Consider the following 21,899-nt stretch of genomic DNA (forward strand, 5'->3'; position numbering starts at 1 on the left):
TGTTAGCTGTTCCATCAGTAATCCTCACAAAATTATTACTTAGCTAAGCTGATTTGTAACAAATTCTCCTTCACAGGCTCAATTCTGGGGCCAGAACTCTTTGTTCTCCCACCCTGACCCTGAGCTTTTAAAATCATAAACATTTTGTCTTGGGTTTTTTTTTGCCTTGGTTAGATAAGACAGGGTGGTGCCACACTGCTGAATAGTTCCCCAAATGTTGCGTACTTCATATGACTTCAGATTCACATGCAACAGTTTTTGGCTTCTTTACATCCCAGAGATCACTGGAGAGGCATGCATGGAGTCAAGGTAACTTCCCAGCTGGGATGCAGCTTGTTTTGCCACATCAGTGGCAAGCAGCCTCTTTCTTCTTTCATGAAAGTAAACAAAATATAAACAGTGTTCCTGTTTTTTGATAGGAGAAAACCTAAGGGGAAGGGAGACCAGTCTTCTGCCAGTAGAAAATCTAATTGCTAATGATCTTCTTTCACCAAGTCAGTTTAAGAATAAAAAGCATCTTTTAACAGTGCTGCAGTATACTCTTACCATGATGCTAATAGATAGTTGGAACAGGACTTTTTTCAAGTGAGATTCTTGTTAGTGCTATTGAAGTAGGTTAATAGTGCCTGTTAGGGTATCTAAATAATCAAATGGTGACTGAGTTGCACCTTGAACCTCGTTTTCCTTTATACCCAGTGAGAGTTCTAGCCACTGGACCATCATATCTTTCCTAATTGCCTGTGCTTGCTTTGGGCCTGTGAATGTTTAATTACTTCTATAAAGGCAAATAGATTGGTATTGATGAGTCTGGTGGTAATACTGGTTTGCTGAACTAATAGTATCGTAACAATGTTAGAATATTATTTCAGAAACGTCCTTGATCATTTCTCCCAGATACTAAAAGTAGATGCTTGGTGATTATAGAGCCTATAGCAATGTTCTTGTTAACACCCAGAGTTTTTTTTTGTTTGTTTGTTTGTTTTTCCTACTCTTAATTGTTCAAGTAATGCAGAACAATGAAATAGGCAAATGGTAAGACACAATGTGAATTTTGAAATGCATCAGATGAAAATGTAAGGACCTACCTATGGTAATTTGGGGATGAACAGGCTGAATACGGCTTGATACTGGGGCTTTGCATTCCTTGTTTCACTTCAAGATGAAACTCATCCTTATGGTTGATAACATGGTCCACAACAATGGACAGTGATGGAAAAATCCTCTTTTTTTTTTTCACCCTTTTCAGAGTGAATTCTCCAGAATGGAAAGCAGGAGAAATCTTATTTAAGCGACTGGAAATTAGAAGCACTCAATGATCAGGAAAATATTTCTAAAGATGTGGATGTTATTTTCATGCAACGTGAGTTCTGAATATATGGGCAGGCAATTACCCAATCTATTATAGGCCACTGCATATTGGATGGCAGCTACAGAACTCTTGGCTTCAACATGTTTGGATAGAACAGTACCTTCATTCTTCTTCCCCTTTCTGTTAATGGGAAGAACAGCAGCTGGGAGGAACATTTGCTGTGGGCAGAGTGTAGACTGTATTAAGGATCAAACATTTAAGCAGAACATTTCAACAGGGATGCAGAACCCATTTAGATTTCAGCTGTGAACATGTTTAATCTTGTTTAAAACTGAGCCTCCTAGAATGCCTCTGCAAAAGCTGAGAAATACTAGAAATTAAGCTTCCATTTACCTCTGAAGCAAAAGATCAAAAAAGATTTGTGTTGACAACTACTTGGTGTAATTTTAGTACATGTAACTAAATGGTGCTGTTTGCTCCAGAATTTAAATGGGGTCTCACGTCCTCCTGTGGAGATGAAAATCTGCCAGATCATCCAGAACTTTTACTAGACCAGTCACAAGCTCCTGTAGACTTCAAAAAACCAGTGAAGTTACATACATGAAATAAGAGTTAGAATCAAACTTCTGGAAAAAAGCTGGAGATCCTCTCCCTCCTCCCCATGCACTCTCCCCTCGCCCTCATAATTTTGAAGGTAGGAATCCAAGTAAACAAGTGGAGCTAAACCTTCCAGCTGAAGCTGTAGTGAACCTAACCCCCAAATCCTCAACAAATGGAATCCAGATCTTCATTATTTCCATTTTTCTTTTTTTTCTTTTCAGATGTTCTTCTAGTTCTCTTAACAATATCTTTCTTGATAAAGCTTTGCTTTTGTTTTCAAAAAACCACAGGGAAACGCAACATAAAAACAGAGATGTATATGACTGAATCAGTGGTCAATGTGTCTTAATATCTGCAACCATGACAAGTAGCACACTACTTGAAATAATGAGTACAAATATCGTGTACACTAACACTTGTCTGTATTTTATTCTGCCTTCCCTCAGTGTAAGAATTTCTCTGTCTGGCAGTTGTAGCAGCGCTTTTGTGCTCAGTAGTCCTCATGGATTTGACTGCCATGAATTGGTAGTTAGAATTTCACAACTCAGATATGTATCATTTGGATTCACGTGTTTTGACAGAGCCACCTGTTAAGTTGGTTTGACGTCCACAGACCTTGAGTTTTGAGAAGCAATAACAAAATGTTCTGTTTGCCTTCTCTGTCCTTCAGAAGCAGAAGTACTTCTGCCACACTTCCTCAACAACCTCTTTTCTAAACTAGAGCATCCCAGAAGCCTGTCTCCCAGCTTAGTGGAGCCAGACCAAGTCTTCAGCCACCTTTGCCATCTTATTTGTTTCCTTTACTAGTTCTATTATCTGCTTTTCTAGGTGAGAGGAAACCACAACTAAACATAGCCTCAGATTCCCACTACCTTTGAAACAGCTGAGTTACTTACCAATCTCTGAACTGATCTCCTTTGGGTTGGGTACTACATATACCATAGGGCTTTCTCACAGATTATTGTGTGATAAAGCAACAGACTGAGCTGTGAATTTCCACTGCCAGCATGAGAAAAATAGGTAGGTACAGGACTTCTGTCATTGTGCTTGTGAAAACTTGTGCTGCAGCAGTGACAATAACTTAGTGGCTTGTTCTCTATGCCTTTCTACATAATAGTGCTAGTATTTATATTGTATTGTATTAAAACAAATGTAATAAATGTAATATTTATAATATTGTTGCTATTAATAATAATACTAATAGTAATAGCCTTTATATACTTCACTTTAACAAAAGGAAATGTGCCCTTCCTTTTGCCCTTACTACTAACAAAGAAGCTGCCTCCTTCTCATCACTTTCCAGATGTCTCTGCAGCAAAACAGAGACAGAAATAGAGAAAAGTTCCTGAGGCAGGTAACCATCACAAGAATATCTTTTCACCAGACTCTGTAAATCTGCTCTCCTATCAACAGTTTGTCTCAACCTGAAAGTGAGCACTGACAGCAAGGTAAGCCAAGCAGCTGATCAGACTGACAGTTTGCACCAGGCCTCCCTCCTTTAGAGAATACTTAGGCAGGGAGGTGAACATGCAGAAGAACTTTTAAATTAAAAAAATAAAATTAAATTAAAATGTCCTTAAACCCAGAGGCCGAGGACGTCATGATGGGAACAATATTCCAAGTTTGTAGCTCAGATTCAGCCTACAAAGAGATCCAGAAACTCAGGCATCTGTAAGAATTGTCAAGTTCTCCGACCGTCAGAGGAAAGTTCTATTTTTTCACTGCAGTAGATATACTGGGTACTTGCAGTCAGGTACACAAGGGGAACAGGTTTCCATGACACCAACACAAAGGTTCTTCATGGAAGCTTGTGGCAGCAAAATTAATTGAAACTGATAATTTACACTCTTTCACTTACAATATCATCAGTGCTAGATAAATTATTGAAAAAGTTTTTGTTATTGTTATTGTCAAATAAGTTGCCTTGTAGGTATGATCACCATTTTGCTAGTTGAACAGCATTTGAACAGCTGTTCCTTTGGTGCTCTCTGAAGTGATTGTTTGAAACAAGCATTAATGTGACTCCTCTTCCACCAAACATTCTTCAATGAATACCCTTGGTGTAATTCTGTCACTCTGTGACAGGTTTTCTGTGCTTTAATTCTGCTCCCTTGTAAATGATAGGAGAAAACTCCTTAACTGAGCCATGTATGTCTTCAAGTCTAGGAGTTCAGAACAGCATTTTCTGTTTATTCACATTTAAAAATTTTGGTAAACAAAGCAGAAACTATTTTTAAATAGTTTAGCTTAGCAAGTAAGCAGAGATAATCACTGAGTGGCAAACCTGAATGGCAGCCAAACCTATCTATAGGAACTGGAGATAAGTCTGGGGAGATTCCTGTGCTGGGATTAAATGGAGTCAGTGAACCTAGAGAGATTTTAAGCACACACAGACCCTGAGTGTCCATTTTTACTTCACAAGAATTTGTTCTGCAGTTGGAGAGGTCTGGAGGGAGGGAGTTTGAAATGGGTGACCCAGGATCTTTCCCACTTTTCAGCTTCTGATCAGTTAGCAGTTGGTTAAGCTGTGGTACCTTTTTAGAGCCATAAAACTTCTAACGTGTTCACTGGCATTTTCACTGCTGCTGTCATGTGCTCATGTTTCTGATCCAAAAGGATAGGTACTATTGAGCTTTTCATTAACAATGAGCCAAACCAAAAAAATGAAGATCTAAAATGCCTTTGATTTCTGGGTGTACAAAGTACAGTTATGAAAACACCAGTCCAGTCTGTTTTCTGTGTTGCAGTCAGATCTGGCTGGGTTTGGTTTCCTGTTCTGTTTTTAAGTTATATCTGTTCTAAGCAGAACATCTGTGATATCCGCAAATGTACGAGACTTTGGTCTGTTAGAATCCAAAGCCAGATTCACATCACAGCCCAACTAGGCCTTGAAATGTGAATATTAACCAAAATGTAGTTTTGACCTAGATGTCAATCCTTAAGCTGTAATACTCAGTGGAGAGCCAGGAAATCAAACTGCTGAGAGCAAACAACAACACCTTTATGGCTCCACAACCACCTATCTCAGCCTAAGTCTGTTTGGTTCTCAGGAAGCTTAACCATTAAAGTAAGGATGTGAATTCAGTCTTCTTTTGACTCTGATGACTGCCAGAACAACTGGGCACTTTAATTAATTTTCTTTATCTCAGTAATTACTTCTATTCATAGAGAATCAAACCACCAATGGATTGAAACTAATCCTTTAGCCAGGCAGGGAAAGAATTCACCTAGGATGCCTGATGTCTGACTTCAGCCACTGCTCATGGGCGACTCTTCTGCAACTCACATGCCCTAAGTGACAACCAGTGTTACCACTGTTGGCTAACAGGCTGTATTAGATGGAAAATGGAGTCCTGTTTTGCATTTCAAAAATGGAAAAATGTCTGCTGAAACTGTAGCTCCCTGCAGAAGTTTCATATCAAACAGGTCAGGGTTTTTTAAGGAGAATTGTCCTTGGAGAACTATCCTTGATCAGCCATACCTTGTGTATGCTGAGCCTTACATTCCTGGCCTCTTTCAAGGTTCATGATTAGATTATTTGCTGAGAATGGATGGAAAATGACAGTATCCCATTGCACAGTGGGCTATTTATCTGACATGGGAATGTAGCTATGTAATATCAGATGCATCAGTACTAACAAATATGTCAATAACTTTAAACTGATAAAGATGCTGGGCTAGGAAATTAGGTTCTTAGTGCTCTCTAGATAAAAATTTAAAAAGATAAATAATTCCAGTATCTTTCAGTGGGAACCAGTTCTCAAAGCTTCAGAGCCAGGTTTGGTTCAGAAGTTACTCAGGTAAAAGCTTGCAGACAGATGTCAGACACAAACATACAGGCACTGATAGATATGGGCACCCATACTTTTTTGGTGAGGAGCCTACAGTCAGCCAGTCCAATCTGAAGACTCTACAGAGTAGAGCTGATATTTAAAGAGACCAGAAAAGACCAGCTGCCTAACTTCTGATAATGATTTTTGTGAGCTGGGAATCTTTGAAGATGGCAGCTCAAAGAAAAGAACATGCATTTTCATGGACTTAGATGCACATAAACCAAGGTATGTATTACCAAGTATGGGAGAACATTCTTTGAGATTCTGAGTTCAGGCATGTTCCTCAAGTGTGTCCTGATTCTGTTTCAGGGCATAACACCACCTCTCCTTGCAAGCTCATTACCACAGGACAAGCTGGGTGTATGAGCTGAAGCTTTGGCCAGCTTCAGCTAGCTCCCCTGTGAGCAACTGGGATATGAAGATTTGAATACAGTCAGAAAGGCTTCACTCTTTGATTCTGACTGGAGATGAACCAAGGAAACCTAATCTGGGAATTCCAGATACATGCAATAATGATGGGACGCAGTGATAATGTTCGGATAGATTCACTTTCTAAGCTCCAGTACCTCTTTTCTGGGAAACTCCTACGTCAGTCTGTGTCACTTATGCAGATTGTTACTTCTTTACTGAATCATTCACATGGACTTCCCAGGCTTCCTAAGAAAATGTTTAAAATGTGGGGAGGGAGGGAGTGTTTAGAAACAAGGACTATCACTGGTGTAGCCTGGCTCAGTAGTCAGCTTATCCTAAGAGCTGAGGCCACATTACAGATCCAGCTAAATGATGGCAGGTGAGCCTAGGTGTGCCACAGATCCACGGTCTCAGTGTCTGCAGTGCATGCTGAGGGAGTGTGCACGCTCACACTGCTGTAAATATTATGAAAGCAAGGGGGAATAACAGTTTTTGGATTGCCACAACTCACTGTCTTATCTAAGAAAAACCATTACTAGGGAGCTTGCTAGAAGGGCCTTGTCTGAGGATGTGCTCTTCCACATATGACAGCAAAAGGAAAATCCTTGTGAAAACAAGTTCTGAGCAAGGCATTAATAGGAACCCCCTCCCCTCCTATGTGATCAGCTGTTTTGAATCGCCATTGCCCTGGAGCTATCACACAGAGCTGAACAACACAGCACACATGCATCACAGTGACTTGTCCTGTCAAATGATGAGGTGAGCCCAGGCCATGGCCGCACCCTGCTGGAAGCCCATGTGGCCCACCCAGATAAGAGGTATTTTCTCCAAGAAGAGGCCTTGCTGAACTGTGCCAGCCAAGCATACCCTGGGAAAGAGAATATGACAAGGTTTCAGTTTTAGAAATACTGTTATTAGTAAGAAATATTTAGAAGCTGCAACATCTTTTAGTTGTGTGTCTTTGTGTACCAGTGGTTTATCCTCTTTTCCCCTCCAAAATACAACCCTGTGGTTGTGCACACATATTCACCTGCCATCCCCAGTCCATCCTCACCTAGGAGGACAGTTCTATTGTTCAGAAGCCTCCAGTAATTACCATAAATACATACAATACTGTGAACCCATTCTGTGGGTCTTATTCACATACCTTGAGGACTCCTGGTGCTCATAGGTTGTTTAACGGTCTGGGGATTTCTTGTTTACATTGCCTGTTATCAGTACAGCTACAGCAGTTTGCATAACAGCTTCTCCTCTTCCATCTCAAGTTTCCTGAAGCTTCTCCTCAAAATCTTGTTCCTGGCATTGACCCTACACATCACTGCACCTGCTGAAACCACTGGAGCTTGGCAGAGTCAGGTCTTCTGTATCACTGAACAGGGAGACTCTCTATGCCAGGCTTTTCTCTACTGAAAGGCTTGGTTTAAATGGGGTATGCAAACTGCACTCAAAAAAACCCCACAGGGTCTGCCACCTCCTTGAGTTTTCCATATAGCTGGAGAATGGAGAATGGAGAATCTCACCCAGCTCTCCTGGCCTGTCAATGTCGTAGAAGCAATCTGACTGAAGTCATTCCTCTTTTAGTTTTTTCATCAAAATATCAGAGCTCATGACCCCGGCTATGGATCTACTGGGAGGAAAGAAAGTTCCGTAAGTTTCCCCCGGATAAGAAAGGAAATGCATCCACAGTGACTAACAAACTGATCTCACTTGGAAATACCTGCAGTATCTTCACCCATGCCTTTTCAGCTGATCAGACGGCTGGCAAGAGATCAAATGATTCACCAGGAGATGGGTCTGCAGCTGTCACACACAGGCTGTTGGTAGGCACTAGGATGCCAGTGGCAGGCGCTGATAAGCCAGGCCTGAGGCAGTGTCAGGGCTTGCTTTGGAGATGGCAGAGAAGTCATCAGGGCAGTATCCTTCCTCTGCATGGACCTCAGCATTACAGGTCCAGAGAGGATACGACCTGATGTGTTTTTGAATTTGTCACTTTCACAGTTATTGTAAAAGATCAAAATTCTAGAAACCAACTGATCTTCCTACCCCTGATTATGCCTTATCATCGTGCCTAGGAGCAGAAGATGCCACAGATGGCACTGGAAAGATGCAAACTGAACCTCGTATCAGAGGGGAAGAGACTGTTCATCTAACTTCAGCTGCCTTCAAGTTGCAGGTCTCCCATCAACCATTTCCTGGGCTCCCCCTCCAGTCAATGGAGTGACTCCAGAGCATGATTCACCATCTCCTAAGAATAGAGCCGGAGGTAGGTGGGGTGAATCACCCTGGGGAATTGCCTGTCTCTCCCTGTGATGAGAGCTTTGCCAGATGACTTTGATGACAAGCCTTTCTTTCAGGTGCTTAAAATTAGAGATGGATTACACCTCAAAATATTCAGTCTCGCTGCTTTCCTGAAACAGGGAAGAGCCAGAGTGAGTGCTGCAAACTGCATGAGCATACAGACTGCCAACGTGTTTAAATGGCAGCCTTTACCCAATGGAAAAATAACCCTGCACAGACAGGGAAGGTGAAAAGCATGTGTGCCCCGATCCCAGCACAGTGCAGCCAGCATCCTGTCCAGAGGACACAACGAGAGGAACAAGGCCATTCCCTTTGTCTGGCCACAGCTGCTGGAGTTGCATTCCTGTCATATTTTCATCTCATGGTCTCTCTGGTCTTCCATTCAGCCTTGCAACATAAAAGCTGCTCAAACATACTTTACCTGTCTTTCAGATCAGTAAAGTAGGAGACCCAAAGCCAACAACAGTGTAAAAGAGCTGCTATGGGTGCTGGACAGGCTGGAGTGGTGTCCCCTTCTGCCGTGCAAACCAGACACATTTCCCTTCACATGGGTCACTTAATATGGACTTCTACTGTTGTTCTTCTACCCAGCGCCCTGTGGGGAACCCCGCTGAAGCATCCAGATTTCTTGACAGGTGAAATAAGGATTAATCCAGCAACCTTCACAAAACATCTGTTTTACAACACGCACAAAATTTGTGGGAAAATAAGGTAAACTGTGCAAGGAAATTAACATTCATAAAGGAATAAATCTTCTCTTGTGTGAATTCATTTTCTTCTGAACCTACAGTCTTATAAGGGTTTAGGTAAACCAGATGCATGAAAGTGAAATCATTATGTGACAACTATATTCGTGTCTGGTGTTGTCAGCGTTGTTTGCTTAAGGACCTGAGAACAGCAAATTTCAGATCCTTTTGTGTGCTACCTGCTGAATTTTTCTTCTGTCAATATTTGCACATATCTAAATTGATGGCCTGAACTCCTCCTTTCTTAACATGCAAGAAAGAGTGGAGTGATGAGACGTGTTTGTGCAATAGTGTTCTGGCAGAGACTGACCGAGCCATGGATCAAACCCTGTTTTTTCAAAGAATTATCAGGACGTTTCTGGTCATCTGATTGCTGTACAGAGGTTAAAGTGCTGGTCTCCACAAAGATTATCAGCGTTTGAATAGCTGCTGATTGACTGATACTTGTTTACCCAAAAAGCCCCTACGGAGTTTCTATTTTTGGCAGTCTGTATATTTGAGGACATAGGTCCTCCAAGGGAGGTCTGAAAGAGAGAGATACAGAGAGAGAGAGAGAGGAGGGAGGAAAAAAAAAGAAGAAAGAAAATGAAAGAAAGAAAGGAAGAAAGGAAGACAGGTCAGAGCCACATCCTCTGCTGAGCTCCCATAGTCAGTGCTCTTTTTTCCAGCTGCATTAAAGAAGGGCCCAGTGACTTTTGTACAACCTGGCTCTGGCTGGAAGCATGTCTGACACTACGTCCCAGAAGGCAAAGTGTAACTAGTAATTTTCTTCCTCATTTCCAGCCAGGGATGCTGGAAGGACCTCAGCATCTATAGTTTCCTTAGCTTCCATCCTCTAACTGAGGGCAATCTCCATGGGTCTGTCATAGCCCCCATGGTAGCTGGTGCCAGTCTCAGCCTTGAGCACGCAAGACATGGAGGAGAGGAAGGTGAAGGGGGTCAACGTGTTTCCCAAGCAGAAACAGATACAGCCCTGTTCGAACTTATGCAGGATATCATAGGCTTTGTGAGTTTTAGCTGTCTCCTCCATGTAATACCCCACAGGATCATACACTCCAGAGGTGTCAAGGTCCCTCTGAGCACCCCTGCAAAACAGAGGTGTCCTTCCCTGTGGAGATGTAAAGGAAGGCTGTAAATGCAGGTGGGCCATTTGTGCCTGAATCCCCACAGACAGCTATGAGGGTCTTCAAAGGGACCCAAAGGGAAGTTACCGTGCCTGGGACTTGATGTGAGTCAAGTGTCTTGGGGACATACAGAGGTCGGCAAGTATTCCCAATGTTTTTAAAATATTATACCAACTTGTATCTGCATAGATAGATAGACAGATAAATTTAAGCAGTTTTTCCACATTCCTTAATTTTTTTTTTTTTAATTATTTTTTTTTTTTCAGTCTGCCAAGTGTGATTTCTATACAGCATATGACAGAGGCCAGAAAGCCACTGGGCTGTAGATTTCTGCAGATTACGATCAACCAATCATAACGTCTCTGAGGAGCTGATGGGAGACGTGTGATTCACGACCATAGCCTTATTTTTAGATGTGGATCTCTCTAGGTTGCAGAAGAGCTTGTGTTGCTTAATATATGCTTTGTGAGCAGGAAAGAAGATAAGCGTGGTGTGTATTTAAAAGAATCAGCTTACTAATTGACCAAAACTGCGATGCATGCGTTCATCAGAGATCTAACACCACTTCCTATTAAGTACATTGAAAACACAGTATGGCCTTCAATCTGTTTCTTATAGGAAACTGTAAGGGCCAGTGATTACATTGTGAAAACTACTAATTTCCACCTATGGTACCTGAGTACATCAGGTATTACTGTGACAACAGTGAGCAACATGTGGGCAGATTTTGGAATGGAACTTTTAAAGGCAAGATGTGGGTGTGCTTCAACAATTCTAACACTGTATTTCACCCTCTGTCTTCTTCTCCCTTTTCTTCACTGTCACCTAAGACTTCACAGCCAGGGGAAGGCACAAAGTGGTGAGTTACCACTAGCTAATGGGTTCTTAGACTAACTTGATGCATATCAATAACCACTATCCGAATTTCAAAAGGAACAGAACTTTACTTGCAGTGTAAAAGGCAGATGTGCTGCTCTTGGAAGAGCATGAAACCAGCAGAACTATCATTTTGGCATAAGGCTATTTTGGAGCTAGTCAGCTGCTTCATTCAGTTCTGGTAAACAGACACCTCAGTCCTTACTGAAGCCTCAACAACTGAAATGCTTTTTCAAAACAACTTTTATTCTGCTTGAAGACTTATTACAATTTTTAAAGCAACTTAAAAACAAGACACAGCTCCATCAATCTATAGCTTGAACAGAATTCCAAGGAGGCATGTTTTCACTGTTGCCTTGTGAAGGCAATTTACAACCCACTTTACCCTCCACCTCCTTGAAGACCATTATAAAACAAAGTAATCTTAAAAGTTTTAAAGACATTTAACAGAACAGAGCTTTATTTTTTGAAAACAGGAATAAAAAATAAAAATAAAAATAGCAGCATCTCGGGCAGCTAATGCAGTCTCATTAGGACAAGCGCAATGTAACGTTACCGACACCCCCCTCCGCCCCAGTCCAGTTCAGCCTTCCGCTCAGCAAATACATCATGATTCTACACAACATGTTCCATTCTGGAACTGCATCCTATGGGAGGCATTGTGTTTCTGAGCTGCCCGTTTCTAAAAGTGACCCTGAAAAAAGAAATACTACCAGGATTCACTTTCCCAACTGAATATACCATGCATAGCAAAAGCACTGTGTGAAAATCGGCGTTAAGTTTTCCCCATTAGAAGCATCTGCATGTTTTCCCCAAGCATTATTATTTCATTGCCAATTACAAGACAAAGCCATTTCTTTACTACAGAACAGTTGACACCAAATAGAAAAAATTTGAAGATTTGGTTTTACAGATTGTGTGACAAGATTTTATTATTATTATTATTATTATTTAAGATAACTGAACTATACAGACAAGCTTTTTTTTTTCTTTTTCTTTTCTTTTTTCTTTTTTCCTTTCTTTTTTCTTTTTTTTTTTTAGAAAATAAAACAAAAAAACAACCCCCAACAACACAGAAACTGCATTTGGAAACATGCTGCACCCACGAAGGCCTAGTGCGTTTGTGTCTTACACAAAAGTAATGATATCACTTACTGAATTCAGCAAAATGATCACATTTGGTGAAAATGCACCTATACTGAGATCTATTCATATATAAACACAGCAAGTGTGTGCGCATATATGCACGAGATGCACACATGCAATATCCCCAAACAGAAACTCCTAATTTTGCTTGCTTTGTGGGTGTTGGTTCTCCATGTTTCATACCTTTCCAAACCCTTGCACAACCGCTGCTGCAGCGCAGCATAACTCCGGGATTTACAATGAAAGTAAGAATTCCCCAAACAACAGGAAAAGAAAAAAGGAACCCAAACAATTCCCACCTTTCAATCACATCAGGTGGAAAAAATACACATCAATAGAAACACAGAAGCAACGTGTTTCTTCGGTTATATCCACATGCTTTTTTTTGTTTTTTTTTTGTTTTTCCTTTTTTTTTGTTTTTTTTTCTTTCTTTCTTTTTTTCTTTTCTTTTTTTTTTTTTTTCTTTTTTTTGTTTATTAGTCTGAGATCAAATCAAGACTGGAGTGAACAGTATGGTACATTAAGGACAAACTCTGCAGTGAATAGGGCCTTTGGCAGGATGCAGCTCCGTGCTTTAAGGAGGGAGGGAAATACAGAGGCCACACAATACCTAGGTACCAAAGAAACCCACTCATGCCCAACTTTAAGGGCACAAGTGATCCTTGTGAATTGCACAGACCCTGTGTAGGCAGAACTTCCCTTAACGAAGCCCTAAGCATTTATCCCCACAACATAGTGCTTATTTCTCATTGTTGCTTGTGCAATAAAAGCAAGTGCCAAATTTGCACGCACACTATTTTTTTCTCTGCTAGAACCACAGATGAAGTGAAGTAGTACAGCACGACAGGAACAAATGACATCCCTTACTGGGCTGGGCATGCTAAGGATATGGCCCACTGACACAGCAGAGGTTTACTTAATATGAGGAAAATTAGATCCAAATGCCTTAACTACCATGAAATTTCTTGAGAAATACAAAGTGAAACATCCATTCAGATTACATATATTTTGCTTATAGAGAAAAAAAAAATACAATTTTACTCGTAAAATATTTAACATTCAAAAATTAATATATGTCTGAAGAATACCTTGGATTGCTACAAGTGTTAAGTTGTATATTGAGCTAATTTGTAACTTCAAGCCCAGCAATATGACCATTGTGCTAGAGCAATTGTTGTTTTTTGTAGTAAAAAACAGTTATTAGAATACCAGATCTAAATGGTTCTATTCTGAGAGGCTTGAAAAGAGAGTGGAATGCAGAAGGGAAGGCATGAAGACAAAAAATTCTATTCAGAAAAAATTAAAAAAATAAAAAATAATAAAAAAATCATTATAATTTTGCAAGTGGTAACAATCCTGACACATCAGCGTTGGTTGAATCTTGTTTCCTGATATAGATTCTAGCAAGAAAATACATCTATAGGAAAGCAAAGACAACCTACCAAAAAAAGCACAAAAACCAAATAAAAATAAAAGATTTACAGCCTCTTAAATGAAGGGATAATGTAAAAAACAGAAGACAATGTAAAAACTACTGGAGACCTGCAAATTTGTTATTATTATCAATAACCTAAGAAGCACTGCATACTTGGAATCAAACCACATGTATCTCTAAAGCAGAGCTATTATGAGACAACTTGATGGAGAAACATGGCCACTGCAAACCATCCTCAGTGAATTGCCCCAGAATTACTGACTAATAAGTTTACTTCAGTGGAATTTACTTACTTGTTTGTTTCCTTTAACTGAACTACAACTCTGAAAATCTCTGGAGCCTGAAATTATTTAAGTGTTCACTTTGATATTCCCTCAATCTACAAAGTTAGGAAAACAAATCCAAAGTGTTAATTAGGAAAGCCTTATGGTTTTCAAGACACAGGTTTTCCAGTTGTAATTCTCTCTATGTTGCATCCAACTGTTCTACCCAAAATGGGAACTTTTTTTTTTTTCAGAATACTAACACGAAAAACAAACTTCGGCAACAGTTTAGAGAAACTTCCTTCATATGAAATGAAAATAACTTGACATGCTAACAAAAAATTCTGCCACAGTAGATCAAGATGTCCTTTATTTACTACCAAGCGTGATTTCATTCTGAAATCCAACCTATCTAACCCAGCAGCCAAATCTTCCTGTTTTTTCTGCAGTCATTATCAGAGAAGGATATGCAATATTTTTCATCTCCTAAATACAAAGACAATCATGACAGAAGTTCAAAATGCTTCAAAAAGCAAAAGAAGCGTGGTACCGTATTCTGAAGATATCTCTGAAACAATATTGTTGGAGTCCATGATATTCTGTAAGGTTCATATATTTTTTATTGAATAAAGCAGCTTTGAAGCTTATCAGGCACTGCCCAACAAAATATTTAGTCAAAAAAACCCACAAAAAAACAAAAAAACAAAAACAAAACAAAATGAAACAAACAAACAAAAAAACCCCCGAACTTTTAAAACTTGGAGCTAGTAGCTCAATATTCTGTACAAAGAAAACTGTAAAATATTTCATAGTTTTAATTATGAAGCCAACTCTTGGTGGCTTCCTGTACATTAAAAAAAAAAAACAACAGCATATCATCAGAAAAAAAAAAAAAAAAAAAAAAAAGTAAAAAGATGGCAAGGAAAGAAGAAAGAAAAACAAGCTTAACCTGTAGATATGCTCCAGAGAAGACTACAGCCTAAAGGAAATTCAGTATTGCATAGCATGGTCTAAGAATTCAGCTTTCAGCGAACAGAAAGGGGAGAAGAGAAGCAGTTTGGTATTGATAGTTTCCATCAATGATAGCTAGCCATCCAATACTATGTACACTATTATAGACTGTATGCCATTGAAAGTCCTGTTTTCATAAAACAGGATTTTTATACGTCTAAGCAAAACACTTTCTGGCACTTCACTATCACGATTTTTCCTAACAGCATACTGTAACTGAAGTCCTTTAAAGTGTCCCTTATAAATGAAAGTGCCATTCTGCTACATGTCATTCACCAGAAACCAAAAAATCCACAATGCTGTGTGTCTGGATCCACTGAGTGCAGCAACAACAAATCCAAGCCAGGTCGTGACCAAGAAATTCCAATAACTGAATGAAAAGACCTCTTAAATCTCGTGTCTGCAGAATCCAATGTTCTAGCTGGTAAAGCTTCAAAAGTGGTCGTAAACAAGCACCATGGTTAAAGGCCTCTATGTCCCTGCAGGGAGATCAGGTTAGGATTTCTCATTCTTGTGTTTTCCGTTTCTCAATTGGGAAGGAAAAAAAAAAAAAACAACAAAAAAAAACCAAGCACTTCAGATTAGAAACATATATTCACAGCTTAGTACTGTGATCTCTCCCACTGCAGTTGTGAAGGAAAGCTCTAGTCCCATCTGAAGACAGACAGCTTTGACACTGCAGCTCAAAATCTTGAGTAAGGTTGAAAGGAGCCTTCTCTCTCCGGAGGCCTCAATGTTGTCAAATCTCTTCCTTAGAAAAAAACCAAACAACCCAGAGTATTAAGATCTTCATCGCCTCTGCTGTGCATATACTGGGTAGGCTAGTGTGACATTGAGAGAGTCATTGTGCTGCACGAGTGATGTGTGTTGATAATGTAGCACCAGTTCTTTGAGAGAGTTGTACAAGTTATATGGCTCTGCAAATCCATACCCAGTTGGTGTTTTGTTTATCACACAGTGCTTCACTTCTCCATCCACCCTGAAGAGGAAGAGAAACAACCAGTTTTTAGTTTCCCAATACAGTAAAACTAAGCTAAAAAGTAAGATGTTGACAAGAAACCTTAAAATGCTCATCACTACATAGCACTCATCTTCTGTGGTAGGATAATAGTAGATTAGGTTCAACCCACATTCCCAGGTTCTGTGCTACTTCAGGGACAGGAGTTGGGCAGGATTTAGTAGTTGCAGACAAATCAGTAATTCTGTGCCCTATGTTCCTTTCTTCATGGCCTCAAGACTTGCTGACCTGTTCCTAAGCCTAAGGATCCATTGGAAACCATGCATATGCAAATATATATCCCACCCTTTGCTCAAGGCTCAGCATTTGAACTGCCTCAAAGGTTGTTCACGTCATTCACAGGTTAGAGTACATACACAACAGAGCAGGCATAGCAGCCTTGTTTGCTGCTCTCTCGAACAAGGAATGTTCCATCTCGCTTTCCCCGCAGGAGATTTTCAGCTTGGCTTCTATTGATATTTCCCACATTCCATGTTCTCTCATCATGATGTGGCAAGTCTTCGTCATCATCCACCATAGAGTATTGGCTGTCAAAATATGACAAAATACATTTGTGAAACAGGTTGTAGAGCTACATGCAACGTGCTGCAGGAATAAGGTAGACCTCCTTTCATGTTATTACTTGGGAAAACACTAAATTGCTGGTTAGTAGGTTGCCTCCCAGACAGAACTAGGAGTGAAGATCATGTTAAAACATTTCACTTGCTAAACAAAAATAAAACTTGTGTGGTCCTTGTTTCTTTTAAAAATACTCATACGGATCTGAAGAAAAACTTAAGAAGGATGCTGTTTTATCTTTCTGAACATGCTGCGAATGCTTCAGTACCTCTACCACTGCCCCATGTTTTGGTAAACAGCAAGCCCAGTGAAATCAGCACCCACTGAGTCAGCTTTATTTCTGAAGATCAGAACACTTGGTCAGCAGTGTAAAATCATGCAATACATTGACTGCATTTGCTGCTTGTGAAAGCTACAAGCAGTAGTGCAGGTAGATAAACTATTCATATGAAAGACTGCTTCATGGAAAGGGTTAAATAGTAGAGGGTTCTCTTTTCCTATAACCAGACTATGGAGAAAACATGTAATAATGTATAACAGGACCTTCTCTACCAAAACAGTCACCCTTACAAAACCGATTCAGACTTCTAAAGAATCCTCTGAGCCAAACCCATCATGAAAGAAGATGCCTGATTCAGCTATGTGGACACCACCACTTTGATGTTCTACAGTCCAAGAGCTGCCTATTTGCCAGCAGCCTGCAGTGGTGGGTGCTGCCTCTCCCAAGTTTACAAGCAGTCCTTCTCAAGAATCTCCAAGTAGTCCACCAAGATCAGCAATCTCACAAGAATATAATTCTTTGAGAAAGAAGAGTTTCTTTGTTGACTCTCTGTACAGCTTTCATACTCCTTAGTCGAGAAAGATATTCTAATGCATCCAGTGGTGGCTCTATTTTCAGCACCTAGAAAGACTCCTGCTTTTACTGCTGCTTATTACTCTCATTTTCTCTGCTTTGCAGCTCCAGAAAAAAAGCCAAGTACTAAAACTTTTATTTCTTAGCAGAAATCTAAGATCCACTGACAAAGACAGCCTCAGAGACAAAGGAAGTGAAGATTTTCTTTAAACAATTTCACTTACTATATTGATGTTATCTAACATAGGATAACACCATAGTACCAGCAACTGCAATTTGGAAACAGTCCGCCTGCACCTAAAAGACCTTCTGAACAGTTTATCCATCCACATGACAGCTCTCCAAGATACTAACACCTTATAATCTTCACTTCATTCATATGAATAAAGACACAGGTTAAGTTCTTGTGCTTTGCTATGGTAACCTGATTACACACTCCCCCGAATAATGGCCAAGTAGGGTCTGACAGAGAGTCCTTTTGAACACTTGCAGTAGGTCTGCTGTCATGCGTTAACTGCTAACACTGTTACAAGATTCCCTTTTTGTAGTCCTGGAATCAAATATATTCAACCTCATTTCTGTGCAAGATGATCTGAAACACCAGGAATATTTAAATCTCAGAATACTCACTCTTCTGTATTTTCATTTCCAAGCCATTCATTTAGCTTCTTTTGCCGAACGCCTTTCTGAGTCAGCCACCTGGACAGTAATTGCAAATAAAATTAATTATTAGTTACAGAAGTTGGATACCAGTAAAAATAAAAAAAAATCAAAGAAAGAATTTGTTAATTCATAATGATACTTACATCAAGTACTGGTCTCTTGTCTTCCTCAGCTGTATGAGGTCTGGCTTAATGCTGTTCATTCGCTTGTCTATCTCTCTATATTCAGCTGCTTGCTTCTTTAAGTCCTCTTCTAATCTACGCCTGCTGTCCACAATTTCACTTATTCGAGACTTGAGTTTTTCATAGTTGTGCATAATCCTGAATAGAATAATGTGGTAGGTTATTTTCTCATTGAGTTTTATTTTGATCTTTACATCTGCTGTTTTCTCATCAGGACAACTAACAGAACAGATCATTTCTTTAAATGTAGCTTCACGCTTTGCAGTTTTACATCTACCCCATCTGAAGTCTTCTTTCCTTACAACTGAACTACTTCAACTTTGCGATGTTACTTTAGTTTCAGGCAGAGCTATACTTGACACCACTTCTTTCTATAAAAGTAAAAAAAAATTAGAATGCAAATACTGACCTTTGTATTTCTTTTTCATTTCCTTCTCGTTTAAATTTTTCAATGTATTCCTTACTGTATCTCTCTTGCGTCTGGCACTGCTCTTCAAATATTTTTATTGTTTCATTAAACGCTTCAATAGCTGTTCTTTTCATTTGAATTTCCTGAAAATAAAATAGTTGTTTCAATTATAGTGGTTATCAAACAGAGGGATAATTTATTGGCCTGTATCATGGAAACACTTGAGCATGTTTTAACAATGACTTCAATATCCAATTACCAGAATGCATTCTGTCTGCAGTACAAAATAGAGAAATCAGACCTGTGCAAAAGGCTATCATGATGAAGCTTTCCAAGAAAGAAAAATGGCTAGACAGTGTTAGATGCAGCCTCTGTTTTGTATAAATAAGTTTCATTTCTGAGGATTAAAGCTCTCTGGTAATCTATTTTTCCCTCTGTATCAAGACAAAGTCCTTAGAAGTACAGCTGACTTTCTCAAATAAAACATTAAAAGCCAGTGGAACAGACAGGTATCCAGAAGTCATCTAGTCCATCCTCCTGCCTCTACATAGCTAGTCAGTAGCTAAGTCTTTGAAGTAATGAAATGAAAAGTTGCCTGCACACCCCCATCTTTCTTCTATTACTTACTTTCAGTCTTATTTTCTGCTAAGTTTAAGGAGCAGTCTGGATTCCAGTGGTGTAAAACTGCTAGTTCACCAGTGCTTCAAGACTTGGCTAATAATCGATTAAAATGAAAGGATAGAGGCAGCTTTTCATTCAGTCATTGTATCTACATGCCATCCCTCCAGCCTGCTTAGTTGAAAGCAGATCTTTTAAAAACTGGTGTTAAAACAGAATGCTTCCTTACACATCTGTCTTGAAAACCTTAATTTGGACAGAATAGGACAGTATAAAAAACTGCTAGTAAGTCAAAGTAGATTTGTGGCTGCTTTTTTGGACACATGTGTTAGTCTTGAGCATAGTGTTAGGTTGCAGGCGGTGACTGTTCAAACACAAGTAAGCAATTCCACTGCACTAAGCTAGCACATCAAGTATGTTATTTTCCTGGTTTTGGACAACAGTAAAGGCAGTGGTAGAGAGGAGGAAGGAAGAAGATGGCACTATGAATTCACAGTAACATTTTTCTTAACACACATTAGTCTCTTGGTTTCAGATCTGTCCTACCTGAGATGTTCTTGTGTAGTCTTCATAGAGTCTGTCATATTCTCGGCTTTTTTCTTGGAACTGTGTGTTGTACTCATGTAATTTCTTACCCACGGCTTCAATGCTATCCTCTTTTACAACCTGATCCTGGGAGTAAAGAAAAGATATTTCATAAATCAACAATACACTGCACAGATTTTTTGAACTGCTTAAAAATATCCAAATATTTACATGGTAAATGTGACACCTCTTCTATCAATATAGAGGTAAGATGTACTATATGCACAATCTGCATTAAAAAAACCAAACAGTTTTGCGTGACAAGTGTGCAGTTTATACTAGAAATGATATATTTCATCTGCAATGAGTGGGCTATTTATTAACAAAAGTTTATTTCTTACTAATGTATCTGCAGTACTTAAGGTTTAAATTATTTATAAGCAGTTTCTGGAGTTAGTTTTAAACAAAAACAGCCACTTTCATATTCATTTTTTTCAAATATTAACAGGGCTGAAATTCTTTGTAACCAACAATTCCCCAGTCCACAGTAATTTCTCTGTATTTAAGTGGAACACAAAAGAAATAGACTAAATTACCTGCTGGTACTTGGAGACTGGATACAGCAACTTGACATCCAGCTTGGGGTTGTACTGAGCAAGAGACTCATTGCGGTAGTGGTTAATCAGTTCCACAACTGAATTAAATGTCAGTGGGTCAGAAAAGCCGTATTTCCCATCTCGGTGAAATATTTTGATTAATTTGTTATTTCCTCCTTTCCTGCAAATAAAGTTAGTTAAAAGGTCAGGCATAGTTGGAGTACTATTTCCCAAAGAACACTATCTTCAGTGCAGTACTGCATTTTGCAGTCAGGTTATTACAGATCTAGCATAACTATCTTACCTCAGAGTAAGTGTGTAGTCCCCATGCATTTTGGTTGAAGCATCTCGTACCAAAAAGGTACCATCAGCAGTGTCTCGAAGTTTCTCATTCACTTCTTCTCTAAAATGAAAGCAAAAGTAACTAATCATTTCAGTTACTTCTCACTCCTTTACCATCTCTCTGTGCTCTAAATTCTTGCTTTAAAATAACTTTTTAATAAGCCTCCTTGATCTCCATATAAAGACAGACAGTTATTTAATAGCTTATTTACTACTACTAGAGAACAACTGGGATACAAAAACAGTATATTCTATGCCCTCTCACTGCTGAAACAAAATGATATTCTTGCAGAGTTCTGCTTGTTCATACAAGCCTGCGCAATTGGAGCAGCCAGTGCTGGTCTAATGTACCTATATATAGTACAGTTAAAAATGTTGCTAATACATAGCACTTGTTAGTCTGGCTTGTTAACTATTGTGCCTACAGTTGAGGTTCTGGATGAAAAGCAAGAAAAAAAAAACTTATTTCTCAGCGTTCTCTTTTCATTCTAGTATTTCATACAGCTATCTTAGAACAACAGAACAATCACAAAATCATTTCATGTATTGCATTCTAATGGGCTGCCAGTAACTTTTTAGTCATGTCTGGAATAAAACCAACTGTGATACGACTGTGTTGGAAAATATCCTAAAAATAGCTCTTATTACTGTAATTTTTTCTGTACCTAAGCATAGTATATACACAAAGAATAACGCAGCAAGAATATGAAGTCAAACATGAGAACTACATGGCTTGAACTGATTTACCTTGATATATCTCCCCAGTACCATTCAGCATCTTGTAATGACATGTTGTTATTCATGCCGTTGTTAGTTACAGTATTAGGTTTCGGTGGCTTAGGAGGCAGCGCTACAAATAAAGGGGGAAAAAGTTCATTATAGCTCATTGAAAACATGACCACATATCCCTTGAAATCACAGATTATTACATGAATGAGAAAAGAAACAGTTATGAGATGGAGTTTTCCACCTCCAGCAGTATTCAAAAGTAGCCAAAGGAATTTTTCTCAAAACAATATAAGAAGATACATGTAGTGTTTAAAACAAACAAACAAACAAACAAAAAACTACATTAGTCTTGCA

The 21,899-nt window shown here is 39.2% G+C and overlaps 1 protein-coding gene and 1 long non-coding RNA gene across 5 annotated transcripts in view; both read right to left on the reverse strand.

Annotated features, from left to right (window-relative positions):
* Positions 1–4,442: 4,442 nt before the first annotated feature.
* Positions 4,443–7,958, reverse strand: LOC107305939. The gene is made up of 3 exons (XR_001551935.2): positions 7,871–7,958; positions 7,301–7,777; positions 4,443–7,021 (listed from the first exon to the last, which is right to left on the reverse strand). It is a non-coding gene; the product is annotated as an uncharacterized LOC107305939 (long non-coding RNA).
* Positions 7,959–11,422: 3,464 nt separating this feature from the next.
* PIK3R1 (phosphoinositide-3-kinase regulatory subunit 1) overlaps positions 11,423–21,899 on the reverse strand; it is a 58,094-nt gene continuing 47,617 nt past the window's right edge. For all 4 annotated transcript variants that reach the window (XM_015848593.2, XM_015848594.2, XM_015848596.2 and 1 more), the window contains 9 exons: positions 21,564–21,666; positions 20,779–20,877; positions 20,475–20,655; positions 19,900–20,025; positions 18,736–18,878; positions 18,288–18,464; positions 18,112–18,180; positions 16,427–16,597; positions 11,423–16,031 (listed from right to left, as the gene is read on the reverse strand). In XM_015848593.2, coding sequence (XP_015704079.1) covers positions 15,842–16,031; positions 16,427–16,597; positions 18,112–18,180; positions 18,288–18,464; positions 18,736–18,878; positions 19,900–20,025; positions 20,475–20,655; positions 20,779–20,877; positions 21,564–21,666 — 1,259 coding nt within the window. In that variant the 3' untranslated portion in view covers positions 11,423–15,841. The remainder of the gene's footprint in view (positions 16,032–16,426; positions 16,598–18,111; positions 18,181–18,287; positions 18,465–18,735; positions 18,879–19,899; positions 20,026–20,474; positions 20,656–20,778; positions 20,878–21,563; positions 21,667–21,899) is intronic.

This window comes from Coturnix japonica, chromosome Z, assembly GCF_001577835.2.
Source record: "Coturnix japonica isolate 7356 chromosome Z, Coturnix japonica 2.1, whole genome shotgun sequence".
NCBI lineage: Eukaryota > Metazoa > Chordata > Aves > Galliformes > Phasianidae > Coturnix > Coturnix japonica.